The 17,768-nt window shown below is 36.5% G+C and overlaps 1 protein-coding gene across 3 annotated transcripts in view; it reads right to left on the reverse strand.

Annotated features, from left to right (window-relative positions):
* Positions 1-17,768, reverse strand: part of NECTIN3 (nectin cell adhesion molecule 3) — a 61,822-nt gene that overhangs the window by 19,651 nt on the left and 24,403 nt on the right. For all 3 annotated transcript variants that reach the window (XM_040055794.2, XM_040055795.2, XM_040055793.2), the window contains exons 3-5: positions 10,679-10,975; positions 8,791-8,908; positions 6,578-6,729 (exon numbers count right to left, since the gene is read on the reverse strand). In XM_040055794.2, the coding sequence (XP_039911728.1) occupies positions 6,578-6,729; positions 8,791-8,908; positions 10,679-10,975 (567 nt within the window). The remainder of the gene's footprint in view (positions 1-6,577; positions 6,730-8,790; positions 8,909-10,678; positions 10,976-17,768) is intronic.

A 17,768-nucleotide genomic window follows, 5' to 3' on the forward strand; every position in this document is an offset into this window, starting at 1 on the left:
TTTAACAAAGTAGAGTTTAAAGAATCCAAGTTTACCATGGTTCTATGTCCCACACATCCCTAGGTGATGAAGTTCAAATCCCTCTTCCATAAAAAAGAAATTTACTTTAGACTCAAGATTTGCAACCTTAAAACACAATTTCAAACAGTACCAGCAAAATCCTTCCAGGCTACATATACTTGTTTGGCTTTAATTAACTGGTTTTGTAATTTTTTGTGCTTCTGATACTGAGGTTTTAAGTCCTATCCCTCCGTATCCATAAATATGTAGTATTTGCATCCTGGCAAATTTAATCATTGCATATGTGAAATAAACAAAGTGGCAATTACAATCTTATTAATATATCATAAATTCCGTGTTTTACAAAGAGTTTTTCCTTCAAAACTTCCCATTCATCCACCAGTTGTCAGATTGCCCAGCTGCATTACCAACAAGCCCTAATTAACAATTAAAACAATTGCAACACAGGAACAATTAAGCATTTTTTTATACGTATTCCTGCAAAACATAACCACGATACCTCTAAGGTTTATTTATTTTGGCACCTTTTATTGTTGACAAATGACAAAATTAAAATGGACCCTTCCTGTTCATAAGGCAAATTACAGCTAAGAATATGTGAGCTCACTTCTGATGTCATCCAGAGCTTTCTGAATGTAAAACTAGCTTTTTGTTTTACTTCCTGTACCAAGCAAGTTTCCCAAATAGAGAACAACTTTAAGATGAGGAGCACCAAAGTTTTATGTCTACCTCATAACATTTTGCTTGCAAATCCCACCTCAAATGTCATCTCCAAATCAAGAAAATGCCACTCTTATCTGTGGCTAGAAAAGACAAGATTATTTAATTTCACCAAGTTCTTTAGCTATAATATTTCACATAATCACTGATACATGTTTGAGTTCTTAAGGCTTTCCACAAATCATTGAGGATATCATTTAAATTTTGTTTCATATGGCACTTTACTCAAAAGCAACAATTTCCTACTGACTTCCTTTAACATTTTACTTCAGACCCAATATTTAACAGCTCTTGTTCTTTCACTGATGTAGGCTTCTGTTGTCGCACAAAGCATAACATTAAAATATCCATGTGGGTCAGGGAGCTGAAAGTTCCCTGAAATTCTGGAAAAAGTTTGGGTTTAGTTTGAATTCATCCTGATCTTGGTTTGTCTCTTACTATGTTACGGGCCCTGTTCAAATCCTTATTACATGTACCCTGTAATAATGATGAGGACAAGCAAAGATCCCAACAAAATTTATTCTACTCTTACATAGCTACCGCTCCCATTAAAACAAGAGAAAATTGAAGAAAGCAAACTCCAATTTTCTGGTATGAACATAGCAAGTCAATTGGCTCCTTCAATACACAAAGAAGGCAAGTTTTCCTAGGTGGTTTTGGTTTCAAAGCCTTTGACACGTTTTCTGCCAATAAAAGCAAGACTTGCTCTTGACTCTGATACCACCTCAAATTAAAGGACCATGATCCCTGTGCACTAAATAGTTTTCACACTCTTAATTATTTTCCAGATGCTCCCCATCAAAGTCAGTGCCAACTGTCAACAGTGTCAGCTTGATAGTTTTATTTTTCCTTAAATGACTACTCTTGATACAGTTTTCTCAGCTCTTACAATATCAACAACTTATCTTGGGCAGGGGAGTTTCTACCTTCAAGGCATCCAACATGACATGTTTCGCATCCCAAACACTACATCTTCCTGCTTCTTCAATCCTCCTGCAGTAACACATCCTTCAAATGTCTGGGACTTACCTCTGCTTCTGGTGTCAATTCAAAGCCAACAATAAGCCAAGTGTCAGAGAGATGAAAGCAGAAAGAGATGAATCCCTAAAAACCAGACCACTATCTTCACAGTCTTAGGTTTAAGTGCTGTCTAGGTATTACCAGGCTTATCATTGTAAAAAAAATCAATTATTATCACATCTAGGCTTATCATCGTAAAAAAAAAAAAAAAACCAACTAGAGAACACAATATTCTTAAACCACAAACCATTTTAGATTTAACCCACTATGAAGTATTTGAGAGGTTAAGTGACCAGTTCTGGAACAGGTAAGATAATTCAATACTGGCACAATTTCCTTGTCTTAAAATTTGTCATTTAAGCATTACAGAAACAAAGTTTTGGAAGGAAAGGTTACTTGGAGAGTTGTTTGTGTTAACATGGCCAGTCAAAGTCTGTCTGGTTCCAAAAGCCACAACAGTATGGCCAAAAAATAATTCTCCATATTTGAAAGAAAAATTATCCCACACCATTCAAGATGCAAACGTTCCCTTTCTTGCCTCCTACAAGACAAGGACCAGCTATCAGTTCCTTCTAATCCAAAAGTGAGTTGGCTTTGCACAAATTACAAGATCTCTCTCTGCACATGTCATTTTATTGAGGGGCAAGTGTATGTATTACTTGTATGTTTGTACAGATACATACATACTAGCGTGTCTTAACTTTCTGTTCTTGCTAAATTATCCTTAGATGTTAAGTACTTAAAAATTAAATAATTATTATGTGCAGCTGGGTCTTAAAAATTGTCCCTTTCTTTCAACTGCTGAAAAGCTTATGTAGCAACTCCTTTATGACAGCTGGGAAAGTCAGCTTTACATGGAAGAAGACTCTGAATGTCTGAGAGTAAATGATTTGGAAATTTATAATTCTTTCTCCAACCATTGCTACTCTAATGTCAAGTAATAGGTGAGGACACTGCATAAGCCTCTCCCCACAATGTCTTGCCTGCAAAGGTTCCACACTAGAGGCTCAACATTTTCCTAGGATTATTTTCAGTGTGTGTTCCCCTACCTCTATTTTGGCAGCATAATACTAAGATGGTACCGACAATTTCTCTCATCAATCATCTACTTTCAAAGTTCAGTGTGTTTTTGTGGTTCCTAGCTGGGAATTTCATGTACCAAATGTTTGGGGTTTTTTGGGACACAAAAGAAACTTATTATTAACGTAACCTCCAGCATGGAAGAATATTCCGGAAGGCCACTAAAAATTCAAAGCCTGCTAAACCAGAGAGCAAAAGCCCCTTGCTAAAGAGTAGTTTGTCAACATCCCTTCCAATATGTAATTTAGAAAATAAGAGTGCCTGTATTCACAAGGCGCTCTCAGAACAGAAGTTTATATATGAAGCAGCGAAACCTAAACCCAACGATCAGCCTCTGCTATGTTAATCCTTGCAATGTCCACTCTACAAGAAGGTGACCCTCTACCTACAAAAAACACCTTTCTAGGATTGCCCCCTAACAAAGGCTGGCTTTACTTTTAACAAAACTAATCTTTTCCAAAGGCTGTGATGACAGAGGAATTATGTTGCTACCTAAATGCAAGTCTCACAGGTCACCTCTCCCTTGCAAGGGGATGAAGGGAAAGCCTCAGTAAACAACATGAGCCTGAAGAAACACAGAGCCAAGAAAACAAAGTTCAATTCCTTGTGTAAGAAAACTGAGTAAATCAATATAGTACAAGGAAGTGCTTTATACATCAAGCTGACAGCTTGTTTTGGAAAACCATTATTTCAGTGCTTGAACTTCATGAGGAACATGATTTGCTTTTGTTGGACAGCTATGGAAAAAGTTTAACTTTACATCATCAAATTAATAAAAACAGCAAAGACAGCTGGGCCTTTAGAATAAATAGAATAAAAAAAATTAAAAAGTATCAGGCTTCAAACACCATTTGAGTATTTTTCTATTCCTTTAAAGATGTAGAATCTGCTGAAACGCTGAATTTACCATTTAGCTCCTGTCAACTACTTCTCTTTCATTTTTGTATTTCACTTCAAGAATATTAATAAAGTTTAGGAGCACTTATTAAAAAGATACCTTTAACTTTTTAAACAATGAATATCAGGACCAAAACAATTTTTTTTGCTCAGTTTACATTCCAAACCTACAACACATTTCAACTTAATAGGTATTTTTTTCTAGCAGTTAAAAATCTTAACTACAAGCATGGTGACTGTTCAGAAACATGAACTTCATAAATCCTTCTTGACAGCTTCATAATTAAAATCAGAAAGATGGTGTGATCATACCATTTTGTCCATTAACTTCCAAATTTTACTTCATATTTTATGCCAAGTTCTATACAGCGGCTAAGAGCAAAGATAGACAAATAAGCTAATTGATTGATTCAGCTTATTGCTCTGTAGTACATCACTACCATGTTTACCATTAATATATACCTGGTGAGTTAAGTCAAATATTTAATGTGCTAAGTGGATTCATTATCAGTCACTTGCCCATCCTGTATCATTTAAATGCATTTCAGTTATTTAAGAATAACTTTTCAGAGTGACTGGTTCTTTAAGAGTTACAATAAAATGTGCTTAGTATTTTTTTTCTGAAAACAATACAGGTGTTACACTAGTAATTGCTTCACCTCTCCTATTTTTATCAAGCCTCCTATATACAATAAGTTTATACACAGTGTTTTTAATCATTTTGTCAGCATGATCAACATAACCCTTTAAAGAACTGAAATTTACTGTCAGCTAAAATCTTTATTGTTAGTGGTGTGCCTAACTGGCAGAACCACGACCCTGTATGATTCTGCACTAAGTGAGGCTCAGTTTTGTTGCTCCCTGAAAACAGCTAAGGTTTGCTAATTGTAGTTAAATTGCTACAGTACAACAAAGTTGCTGAGCACAGCTGAAAAGCGGCACACACATAAACAGTGCCCATCAGTTCACAGGAAAGGCCAACTGCTGCAGCTTAACTATCTCTGCACTGAGCTGGTTTAAACTCTAACATTTGAATTAGGCTAGAAGGTAAACCATCACCACTGTCCAAATAGCCTGTGTGCCTACCCTGCTTTTCAAAAACTTGATTCATTTTAGGAAATATTATCTATGATTTCCTGGTTGGCCTGTTTTAGTCTGTTAGTTGAAAACGTAATTTGAATGGCAGCCTCTAATTTTCATGCATGACAGTCATTGTAAAAAGCATGATGTCTATTTACAGCACATGATAGTCACAGAACTGGCAACTTAATAGTGGACTTGAAAAAACTTCTCACTTCTTAGAGTTAGAATAGGGCTGAAAACAGAGCTATAAACTGCATTGTTATTTTCTGAGCAAGTGTATTTGAAAGTTGTATTCTAGACATACATTTCACCCTATTTAATGATGATATTTCAATTTTTTGAATTGATATTTCTTACAATGTGCCAGTCTTTGTAATTGTTTTGTGACTGCTAAGCAACCATGAAATCTTCTCCAATGAAGCAGCATTAGAACCAAAACATCTAAAAGTAACTCTCATAGAAATAAATTTCATAACAATTGGCAGCACTTGAAGTTTTTTAAATTATATAAGATTCTAGCTATTAAGTAATTTACAAGTAATTCAACTGTCTCAAACTATTTATAAGTTTCCAGTTAACTAGCTCATTGACTAGACAGTTAATTAGAACTTTCTAGCTTTCCACAGTGGCCTACAGTGTAGTTATATCACTGACTGCAACATTCTCATTCATTCTAAAGATGCAGACAACTGTCTAAAGTGAATTCTGACTGATGTGGTTTCAATCATCTTGTACTTAAAGCTTTAGTCTTAAATTCTCATTCTCATTTTAACTTTTAAGTGTTCATATGGAGTTTTAACAAAGAAATCTGTTTGTATCCATCATGTCTAACAGGCCCACATGTGCTCTGATACTTAATTTGCTTAATGAAGTTCTTGACTAATGTCAAGAACTTACTGAAAAGTAGCAATACAATACAACAGAACGAAGTTTTGATTTTCATGTCTATTATCACCCTTTAAAAACCCTGTAACACTAGCATTTATTAATCAAGCTAGAGATTAAGCTAATTTACTTAATCCATTATGGAAATCTGAACGGCCTTTCCACACTTGTACAGAAGTATTCACACTTATTGTAAGTCATGCTGCTCTTTCACAAAAAAGTATCACAGTAAAACATTAATTACACTGTGTTAATGATACAAGGATGTGTACTCCAACAGCAGTAGTGCTACACAGACACACAGATTTGCTAAATGGTACTATGTAGATCAGCAAGAATTCTGCATGAGGTATTTAACTTGATGATTACTGGGTATCTGCACTCCAAGAAAATGAAACAAGTAACTGGTGTAAAACACAGACATTCAGAACATAACTTTAACATCCTTAAAACAGAGCATCTTTAGCTTTTCTTAATGTAGTTGTTCCCCTTCCACCAATATCTGTTTTCTCAACTTATTACAGACAAGGTAGTTTATTACAGTCAAACACAGGTTAACACTGCAAAAAAAACCAACCAACCAACCAAACAAAACACCCCACAAAACTAGTTTAACTACCAGGAGAAAATAATCATCTTAGAAACACCTAAACCTTAACAACTTCTGCTACATGTTGCTATTCAAGAGTCAGCTTAATCCCAAATTTTGCTATAGCTTTTAAATCCACACTTCTAACAGCTTTTCACACAAAAAGCATATATATTAATATATATTTCATGCAGCAACTGGCTCTTCAGTTTGCTAATTCAATCACTGACAAAGAAGAAGTTTCAAGTTAATATACTGTCTTTGCTAGGAAGTAAGACTTACCTAGTATGTAGATTGTCTTCTGATCACTTCTCTGACCAAGGGCATTAGTCACCTTACAGATGTAAGTCCCAGTGTAGTTATAACTCAAAGGGCTGCTGAACTGCAGAGTATTGTTAACAGCCAACAATCCTTCAGGCCATTGTCCATCTAACCTAAAGGAACAGTTATATTTCAAGTGTATATCTTTACAGCTAGTTTAAACAGAAGTAGTTTAAAATAATATTGCCAATAATCTATAGAATGGATTTTTCACTGGGATCTGACACTTCCAGTGAGCTTTCCTTCGATATTCTCAGTGTATACCCGAAGGTTTATTTAGTATTTAATTTCTGGGCCAGATCCTTTAAAATGTCAGACCTGCTGGAACTAGCAAGCTCTCTCAAGTCAACACTACTACAAGTAAGAAAGCAGCATCTCAAAAGAACTTGGAGGAATAAGACAACCCAAGCTCTGGAAACTAAAATCTAAGAAGAACTTCTGCTGTCAGGATTAGCTGCCTGTTTATTTGCATCATGCTTATAAATGCAGGCTTACTTTAGAGGACATTTTGACTAGAATTTCAGAGCAAGAATTCAAGCAGTTTCCCATCTCCTGAGCTGCCTTTTCTCATCTCCCATCACATTTCTGACTAAATGACAGCACTGAAATGGAATGTGGTACTTGGTGATATACTTGGGTAAACAACTGGTTAAATTTTTTTTTTTATCAATTGACTTTTCTAAGTCTAGAATTTCCCTGTACAATTCTGCCTGAGATTGCAGTAACAACTGTGTAAATACAAGACGAAAAGGAGAAAGAAAAAAGGCCCTGGAACTATTCTAACAGAGCTCCCAACTGTCCATTAAACACCTGTGTAATTTCATGCCACTGAAACTCATTTTGATTTAAATACTTATTAATATCTAAGCAGGTCTAAATCAATATTCAAACTAGATTGCTAGATGACAGTACCCTGAAAGCATTTAGCAAGCATGATTTTTTAAGTAGTACTAAACAAAAAGGCACCCATCACTTAAAACAGGTACTCAAAGGAAAAGAAACAAATACTTCAGTTATTGCAATCTTCAAAAAATATGGCTCAAGAGAACATTCCTGCTCCTTTGCTGTGATTACTGCCCAGAATTGCTTCAGCCACATAAAGTCATTAGGCACATACATCATAATCTATAGTACCAGATGTATTTATTTCAAGAAACATTATAAAGCATTTAATTGGTTTGAAAGCTCTTTTCCAAAAAAATTCTCATACATGCAACATTTAAAAATATTACTAACCATGAAAATATCACTATCCCAGTAAATACAATGTCACCTTGGAATCCAAGGGATACAATTGTTTGGTAAGGTAGTTCTACAGCCCATTGTAATCTGACACCAGTCAAACAGCACACAGCTCAACACAGTAGTTCTCACTTCTCCAATGAAGCTCAAACTATCTTTCTTCTACGTGGATTCCCCTTTCCTACATATGAAGTCCCTCATTCTCCAGTACTACAGCTTTTTGGATGGGTTTTGCAGTTGCTCAGAAAGGCACAGCAGGTTTACTCCACAAAATTTAGATTTCCTGTAAAAGTTTGTTCCATTTTAAGTTTAGGAAATCTAACAGTGATCTCTGAAGCTTGGCTGACTTTAAATGGATTTAGTAGGTTTATTTATTCTAGAATCGTGAATAGTGGTAGTATGGATTAGTTCTTACATGTGTTTCAAATTCAAATGAGAGAACTGAGAAGCCAGTGCATCTGAAGAAGCAAATGGTACTGCTGTTAGGGGCGTTTTTGAAAATTGGTTATCACAGTGATTTTGAGCTAAGCCTGGGATGGCAATGACAGTCCACAGATTCATGAAATGTGGATACTATGTAAGCTTTTAAATTTTTTCATTAGAAGCATGTGTAAATAATAGCTGGATCTTTACTAGATTTATTATCTTTGCTCTACATGCTGCAACAGAAAGAGCTTAGTCTACCTTGAGTAACTAAAAAAAACTTTACCATAAGAGTAAAGACAAATTGTTAAGGCACATAAATTTACAGGATATCTACTCACCTGTATTAATATAAAAACACATCTTGTAATCTCCTTTTAAAAAGCTGGATAAAACTATTACAACCAACGGAAGTCATATGCTCTTTGTTTTCAAAACATGCATTTACTGTAAGCAAAGTGATTATACCACTTGAATCATGGGGCAAGTCCCTTTTCATAAATATTTACCTGGTCCACATAAATTCCATAGGTAATGGATTTGCATCAGCATTACATTTGAGCTGAACATTTCCTCTTCCAATGAACCAGTTTCCATCATAACCAGTTACTGAAACTTCTGGGGCATCTGACAAAAAAAGATTTCATCAATGAACACTCAATTTTTACATTAAAAGCAAATTTTAAGATCAATAAAACAGAAGGGTACTTTTTATCTTTTTATTCTGTGGGGGTTTTTTTTGTTTTTTTTTTTTTTGGAGGGGAATGTGTGCTTTAGTTGTTGGTTGCCTTTTTGTTTTCACTTTAAAGGCCACCACCACAATATACAGAGAACATGATACAGTTCCAAGCCACAACGTTAACATGCAGCAGTGAAAAAATTGTTTTAATTGGTGCAACTTTCCCAGTGTGTTTTCAGAAACCACACAGCACCTTGAAGAAGTGAGAAGACTTCAGGAAAAAACAATCAGTTTCATGTTTTTGGGAAGTGAGGAATGGTAACTTACAACTACTTCTCACTAAAAAGGTACAGCAAAGGATCAGAAACCACCTTGGGAGAAGCCAGGTAATTAGGAAATCCCCAAAAAGTTCACATATGCCAACAATAAAGATTAAATTATCCACTGAAATCAAAATGTAGAATTATGTTGTTATGGCTCTAAAAAGCCAGAAGGTGATTTTAGAGTGGACTTAGAAAAACATTCAAAGGCAAAGGAACAGACTGATTTTGGATACGCTCTGGAGCTGAGATGGAGCATCAGTTGCAAAGGTAGTAAGTGTCAGGGAAGACTGAGGAGCACACACTGCTTCTCGCTGCTGTGTACCTCTCTATACAACTTCGTTAGAAATTCTGAAACATGCATTAACACTAATCTCAGATGAAAATATTAAGACCAACTTCATTTTCATATTAAGACCATTTTCAATTAGAAACAATTTTTATTCACTGTTTGAGACAATACAAATCCCCTTTAGTTTTATTTCTGTATCAATGGCCCTCCAGTCTAGAACTTCATTTCAAGATCAATAAAATAAAGGAGAGCTAATCCCTGTTTTATGCCAAAGTAAGCAATTCTTTATCAAACAGAACAAAACCAAGCCAAAAATCAAATTCTAGTCAAATCGAAACAGCCAAGTCTACTTTTTCCAGCCACTACATTTGTTCCACTTGAACTGACAGACTTCTGTGATTTAGGAACTTTAAAGCAGCACACAGCCAAGACAGGACACCAAAGGAGCAACACAAAAATAGTTGGTTTTGTTAATATATGCACTGTCTAACAAGAAGGGACCACATGCCTAAAGCCTATTTGTTTTAACTAAGCAACATTGTAAGCCACCTTGCTTTGTATTCACGTCCTTAATAGCCATACATTTTTAAAAGAAGCCTGGTACAGGTTTGAGTTGTATGAGCAACCTGAAGCTGAATAACAAATGCTAGGCATGTATGTATTATGTTCTTGATTCCTTACACAAGTTAGAGTGGACAAAACTTGGTGAGTAATCTGAAAATAACTTATTGACCACCACGAGAGCTATTTTCAACTTAGCATCTCAAGCATGAATCTTCATTAGCATTCTTTTTTAATACAGTTGAAATTGTAAGACACTATAAACAGCTAATGGATCAACCCCCATGTTTAACCAAAACTCAATATGCAAACCAGTAGAAATATAACAGTATTCTAGCTCCATGACTATTTTCAATACAGAGATCCTAGGCTTTTACTCCTACCCGACCTGCTTCTTTATCTATCACAGCTTTTCTATACAGTCCCCACTTCCTTTATTTTCCTGAAGCAGAAAGTGCTCATCTCTTTCCTGTGGAAGGTATACACTGATTAAGGGGGAGGTTGCAAGATACATACCAGGAGTTATTACCTCACAGAATACTTACATTGTATGTCCAACACATAAGGATATCGTATCTCCTTTTCAAAGGCAGGGTGCCTCACAACACAAGTGACGTGTCTTCCTCTTGCAAATCGTGTAGGGACAATCACATAGTGGCTTACAACTGTCACTGTTTCATTTGGAAACAGAGTAGAGGTGGATTCCATTTCACCAAGGCCTCCTTCCCAGTCGATCTGTGCAGCAGGTTTTCCAGTGGCTGCTGTACAAGTGGCTGCTATTGTCCTGTTTGCACCATCTATTAGAGGGTTTGATCCTTTTGTTAAGCTCACAACAGGTTCAACTAACGAGGGAGAAAAAAAGGAGATTTAAACAAGAACTCCACAACTTTGAAAGTGTCACTACTTAAAAGTTTGACAATATCTAATCCACTTGCAAATGCTCATGTTAATCAGACATCCTAGATATAAGACCACACATATCTCAAGAGATGATAGCTCTAAAAGGCTTTGGCCTGCTGTCACTATCTCCCTTTGTCCATTCATTCAAGTTCAGTGTTGTTCACTACATTTAATGTACTAACAAGGAATTCCAGAATGGTTAGGTCCAAAATGCCAATTGTAGTGCTCCAGTTGCAGTGTCTGACAACAGAGAGCATAAGGTATGAGACTGAAACTACACTGCAGGGTTGGGTTTTTTTTGCGTGTGTGTGTGGGTTGTTTTTTTTTTTTTTTTTAAGCTTAGATTTTGCTGCATTTTCAAGCATTCAAGAACTAATCTATACTGTCAGTTTAGGTTATTTGGAAGCTACTTCAGTGTTCTAACACCCAACATTAAGAGTTTAAGCTTTTCTTGATCACTATGATACAAATTACTTCCGTGCTGCCTCTATTATATATACATACCACGCACTGAATAAAGGATCTAATAGGTACACAGACATATGCAGCTGTATATAAAATTTATCTAAGTTCTCAACATACAAAGTAATCTATATATAAATAAAAACTTCAATGACAAAATAAAAATAGAATTGTTTTATATATAAATAAAATTTTGCCTATATATATACACTGAATATGAATCCCTATAAAAGTTAATTAAAAAATGGGAACTCAATACTAAGATTAAAGAAATCTGCATGTGGAAGGATGAGACCTCTTTGTAAAGCTACTGCCCACCTCAAAATTTAAAAAACTAGGGGAACACACTTCTTTCTAAAAGGAAGTTGAGTTCCTCTTCTACAAGTCTACTGCTGAGGGCCATGGACTAAAAAGCTTTCAAAAAATTTCCTTCTGGTTTGGCAAATCTATTTCAGCTCTGTACAAGGCACTCAACAATTGCAGCCCAAGTCAAAAAAACTACCTGGTACTCCAGATACAAACCATGGCTGGGCTGTTTCAGAATGGCCCATTTGTGTCACCACATCTGTAAGGGACAGGTTTGCAGTAGCATACCAGCCTATTCCACAATCCTGGTCTTTCCTTCTCATCTGGCTACTGGAGTCCTCTGAAGGAAGGTCATTGCTACTCACCACAATGCTTCAGAATCCACCTCAGTGGATCAGCCCTCACTAATCACAAAGCAGAGACAAGTCTTGCAACTTCTGTGCCTTTCAGTATCAGAAGAAGAAAAGTTAGTTCATGGAATTTCTTTCCAATAAATTGAAGCTGACCCACAGACACAACTTGTAACAGAATAGAGCAAAGTTTACCGTATCTGGCAAGTTCCCCAACTACCTATACCTTCCAAAGATAACTGGGTAACAAATATTTTCAGCTTCTGCCCATTCAGTGCCAGGACCACTTTCTGACTGTTTTCTGCCCAGTTTAACTGTTCACGTCTGAACAAGTTGGTTTATTATTTCCTCAATTACACTAAAGGAAAAGGCAACTATTAAATGGATAACCTTATAAAAATGTGTGCTTTCTGTTCTGTACTTAGAAATGCTTAAAGAATATAAGCTGTTATGAAGCTGAAGATTGTTTGGGCAGATACTGAGAGCGAATTATTTTCTACTTTGTTTCTCTGAATGGTGACCCTCTGAGATTTGTAACCTAGCAAAAAAAAAAAAAGCCAATATCAGGGTTTTTTTCTGCCAAGATGCACGCTCACTCACTCTTCTAGATCCAAAGCATTTCTAATACAGCTCCTTTCAAAATCTGATTCCCTGCTCTCCAACACCAGCAACAGCTAGAGCTTTCTGCAGTAAGCTTGGTTATCTGAACTGTTGTACATATGAAGCATTGTGTCATCTGCAAAAAAAGCCTTTAAAACCTAGTATGGAAAACTTGACATTACATAGCTTTGTTATTAGAAATTAGGTTTTCCTGATTTAACATGAACATTACTGCCTTGTTCTCCCCAAATCACTGGTACAGACTACTACTTCAATAGCTTCTGTAGCATTACCAAAATGCAGAAATAAACACCCAAGTTTATATTTAGAATTTTACATGCATGAAAATTCAAATTTTTGCTGTATACCTCCCTTCCCGAGATCTCATCCATAGCAGTAAAATCAATTAAATTAGCAGCTACCATTAGCATTTCATGCCAAAACTGTAGACTCCAATAGTTTCAGCTGGAAATAAAAGCTTGACATGTTCTATTCCTTTGCTTTTTCTTTTTTAAGAAAGTATGCAACTGTGTAATTTTTCCTCCACCTCTTTGTAAAGGGATACATAAGGTAAACAAGAACTCCTAACTAAGTTGCAGAGATGTTCAGACCCAAAGCAGACTACTCATTATTGTACTTTTAGAAAAAGAAACCTTCAAGTAGCCAGAACGCACAATAGACTAATTTAAGAAACCTACTTTCTCAAGTGATACCAGAAATTTGTTAGTTAGAGTTCATTGTGTAATACTTGATTTTATACTTGTCAACTAGACACAAAGGTGAACTTATTCAAAACTACTCAGCATCATAAAATATACTTATTCCCAGTCCTATGTGTTTCCATGCTTTAGTTTTTTTAATACATCACAAATGTTTAGGCTTCTATTGTCACATCTTCCCATAAACTGTGATTCTCGTGCTACACTCCAACTGCCAAATAACTAAACAGTCACATACTGAAAAAGAGAAAGCAACTGCTGTTAGGATACTTATTTCTATAGTTTATCATTCAGGACTACTTTGTCCCAGCAACGGAAACAAAACCCGCAGAAGCCCAGCTACTTATTCTATGGCCTCACTAGATGTTTCAGTCATAGAGTAAGAAGTGTCTGGTGATTGAATCCATGGGGCCATTGGCATCTCATCTCTCACAGTGCAAACGAATATTACCGTTTGCAGTTTGGGAAAGAGATTACCCAAAGTATGGGCTTTGGAAATTTTTTTTGTGGCAATTTTTTGTTTTTGAAAGTGTAATTTCTATACGCAGTCCTCTTATCCCAGGACCATTCAGTGTGCCACATGAATGTAATTTTCACTGACTTTCTCTGTTCACAGTGGTGGTGGAGGACACAAGAGGCAGGTGGGAGAGCGTTAGAGAAGCTGCTACTCCCACTCAGTAGAAACATGATGCTCTATTTAGGCCAAATGAAGTAGATGGTAAGGACAATGCTTTGTGTGGAAAAGGAAGCCACCAATCACCTAAGATCCAAAAGCAGGACCTACTTCCACAGTGTAAGAGTTCCATCTAAAGCAACATTATGGCATGAATTATGCTTGAATATTAAAGGTAGGATGGCTGAAGCATGGAAGCTAGATGTGCAGTTGTTCAAAAGGTCTCAACTAATTTGCCAATCTGTGCTTGCCCTTTTACTGACTCATGACCACCCCCTAATTTAACCCAGCTTATTCTACCTTCACCTTACATTCAACATGGACATATCAGAAATCTCTCGCTGCTCAAGTCTTTATACTTCTTTACTGAAAAAGAACGTAATACAGCACCCAGACAAGAGCCTTAAATCCTACTGTATTAAGTTTTGAGGCCAAAAAGCTGCTTCTTGGTTTTCATGTATTTCATAAGCCTTTTTCAATTGCTTGTTAGTTTTAAAACTATTTTTCTGCGCACACTGGGCACAGGAGGTCTGGATGAAATTGGCATGATTACAACACAAACAGGATTATTTCCTCCTGACATTAAATTCACTAATTCCTTGGCAATAGTATGACACTGGGAATTGGCATCCCCTTTATCACAATTGACATGTACTTGGTTAACTTCTTTCCAAGACAGTATTTCAAGTTTTAACTTTCTCTCACCTCAAAACCAGAAGCTTTATCTTTCTGTGTACTTTATCCTGTATGCTAATTAATAATAATTAACTTATTAAGGTTTTCTTGTTTTAGTAGTTTGGGGCAGGGGGGGAATTGGTTTTTTTTGTTTTAAAGCTGGTCAGTTCACTAATTTGCCATCTACTTGATACTTTTACTTGGCTCAGAGTATTCTGTAGTACTTAAGAACCTGTACATCTCATCAAACCAGCACTTCTCAACTACCATTATTTCATCAGAATTGTCTGAAAGGATCCAGTGCCTATACTGCCTGACACACATCATCTTTTAATTCCTAATTGCAAAACTTTCTGCATTAGAGTGTCTGGGATCTAATTCATGGTGACAGACCTACACCTCTGACACTCATCTGTACAACTCATTCCTCATTTGTAGCATTGGTAAGAACTAGGCTGCAGAGGAACAAGACCTACTTTATCAATAACCATGATGAGAAATTCAATTTAGTAAGACAGAGTCAAACCAAAGCAATTATTTAAAATAGTCATGGACAGCACTCAAGTTAGTAATATAAAAATTATGTTAGCTCTGCAAGCTACCCTGCAACAAGCCAATCCTTCTGCCCTCAGATACCAGTTTGCCTCATTTGGTCAGCATCTCGGGGAAACCAACAGCTTCACACAAAATTTATTTGCCATTTTTTGCCAAAATTTAACAAGGTAAGTTTGGCATACCAAAGTTTTAGAAAAGTTCAATATATCTCTTTGATCCTAAAAGCATTTGCATATTTCCACTGTCTTAACCTCTTCTTTTACAGCGCATTTCCTTAAGAAGATATGAAGCACTAAACAAAGCAAACAGAGAATGGGCAACGTCATCAAACATGGCTAATCTGTTAAACTTGGGGCACATGAGAGTTTTTAAATACAGTCTTAAGTGATCAGTGCACTATGGCAAAACACAGGGAATTTTATCTTGTAGCTATTTTTTTCTTCCATTTGTCTTCAGTGTCTCCACTTCACAGTGTACAAGCATCTAGTACATGACTAAGTATGTCCACTGCACATGGGGAGGAAACTGTTTCTTTGCTAAATAAGAACAGACCGGGACTAGGAAAAAAGAATCCTGCTTCAACTGGAAACAGCCTCAGCCTTGGGACAGGAACTTTTTTCCTGACTCAAGGGAGAGTTTTTTAGACCCATGGGAGAATGCAGTCAATGCACCACTGAAGATGATTTTAAGTTACATCAAGTTTTACATTACAGTTATTGCATGCCTTGAGATTCTGCTGAGCTTGGAATTGCTGAATTCAGGCCAGCAAAGTTCACAAGTTATTAATTTACAAGCATATCCTGAAAATCATTACTTTCCCAATATCTTGACTATTTAAGCCTAAAGTGAATGTAGCAAAAAGTTTCTAAAAGGACAGAAAATACACTGCTAAGGCCAAAGAACTCAGGTCCAACAGAGGGTTGGCTACCTAGTGGTACATGCAAGTGAAGCTGCTGGTAACTAGGATGGAAAAGCATCTTTGCAAATAACAACTGGATTTTGCCATTTAGAGGTTGATACCAAGTCCTGAGAGACCCACAGCAATTGGCAACCATCTACATCAATGATGAAAAAAGCTATGATCAGAACCACTCTATGCCTCACTAATACTTCTTTGTCTATTTAAGTGCAATTTTTCATAACATATATCTAATGAAACAAGTTGTGGTCCTTCTACTCTTTCAAATGTAGAATAATAAGCACAGGGCACATACATGTGCTTTCTAAGTTCCTCCAAAAACCTGATATGAGTGCAGAATGGACACAATTACTAATGCTACCTGAAAAAAGGAAAAAAAAAGCAATCTTAGAATGAGGAACTGATTAGAACAGGCGAGGGGAGGTAGTAAAAACATCTCACTGCTTATTGGTGAAGCACAATAGCTGAAACCTGAAGTCAAAAGACTGCTACAATAACCACAGGCATAAACACTTGCAGTACAGATGGAAGTCAAGTGAAAAAGAGGGCCGTAAGACCACATGCTTTGTGCATCACACAGAATTTTGATCAAGTTACTAGTTTCAAACTGGATTAAGCCAGTTGCTTTGATGCATTTATTTTGCCCCCCCTTGTGGTGAAAAGCAGTTTACATACTCTGCTACAGCCATCTGATTAATCCCATTGAGTATTCTACTCCTATGAAAAGCTGGTATCAAAGACCAAGAGCTGATCCTTAAAAAGTACATCTGCTTACAGAAATAGTCATCAATGACCACCTCAGCTACAGACAATATCACTTGACTCCTGGCAGGAGATACAGAAGTACCTTACACTAGGTACAAGAGGAACACTATTGTAAGGAGAAGGCAAATTAACAACAGGCTTTCAAGTTTCAGAGTAATCATTTTACCCTACACTGCAGGAACACCTGAGTTACTTGCACTTCAGCACTAATTCCTTATGACAGCAATACTCAGCCCTCAACACGAGGGACAAAATTAGTGTAAACAAACCTACAAGTCTATAAAAGCTTCACATGATGACTATCCACAGTCAAGAGCTTAAATTGACTCTTTCTTTCCACAACTCCCAGCAGCCATCTGGACAGTTTTGCTTTACATTTACACTGTGCAAAGAACAGTTTGCATCACCAGATCCAAGGAGATAAATTAGCATGTTAGCAGCACATTTATAAAATCATAGAATTGCGTTGGAAGGGACTTTTTGAAGGTCATCCAGTCTAAATCCCCTTGCAATAAGCAGGGACTTCAGCTAAACCAGGCTGCTCAGAGTCCCATCTGAATGTTTCCAGGTGTGGGGCATTGATTCTCACTGGGAACTCTCTAACATCATTACAAATGATGGACTATCTCACCGAGACAAGCAGCTATCAACAGGGTTTAGAAATACCTGCTTTTTCTGTAGACCAGTGACTACTCAGTGCTAACTGAGGGA

Source organism: Hirundo rustica, chromosome 2 (genome assembly GCF_015227805.2).
Source record: "Hirundo rustica isolate bHirRus1 chromosome 2, bHirRus1.pri.v3, whole genome shotgun sequence".
In the NCBI taxonomy this organism is placed as follows: Eukaryota; Metazoa; Chordata; class Aves; order Passeriformes; family Hirundinidae; genus Hirundo; species Hirundo rustica.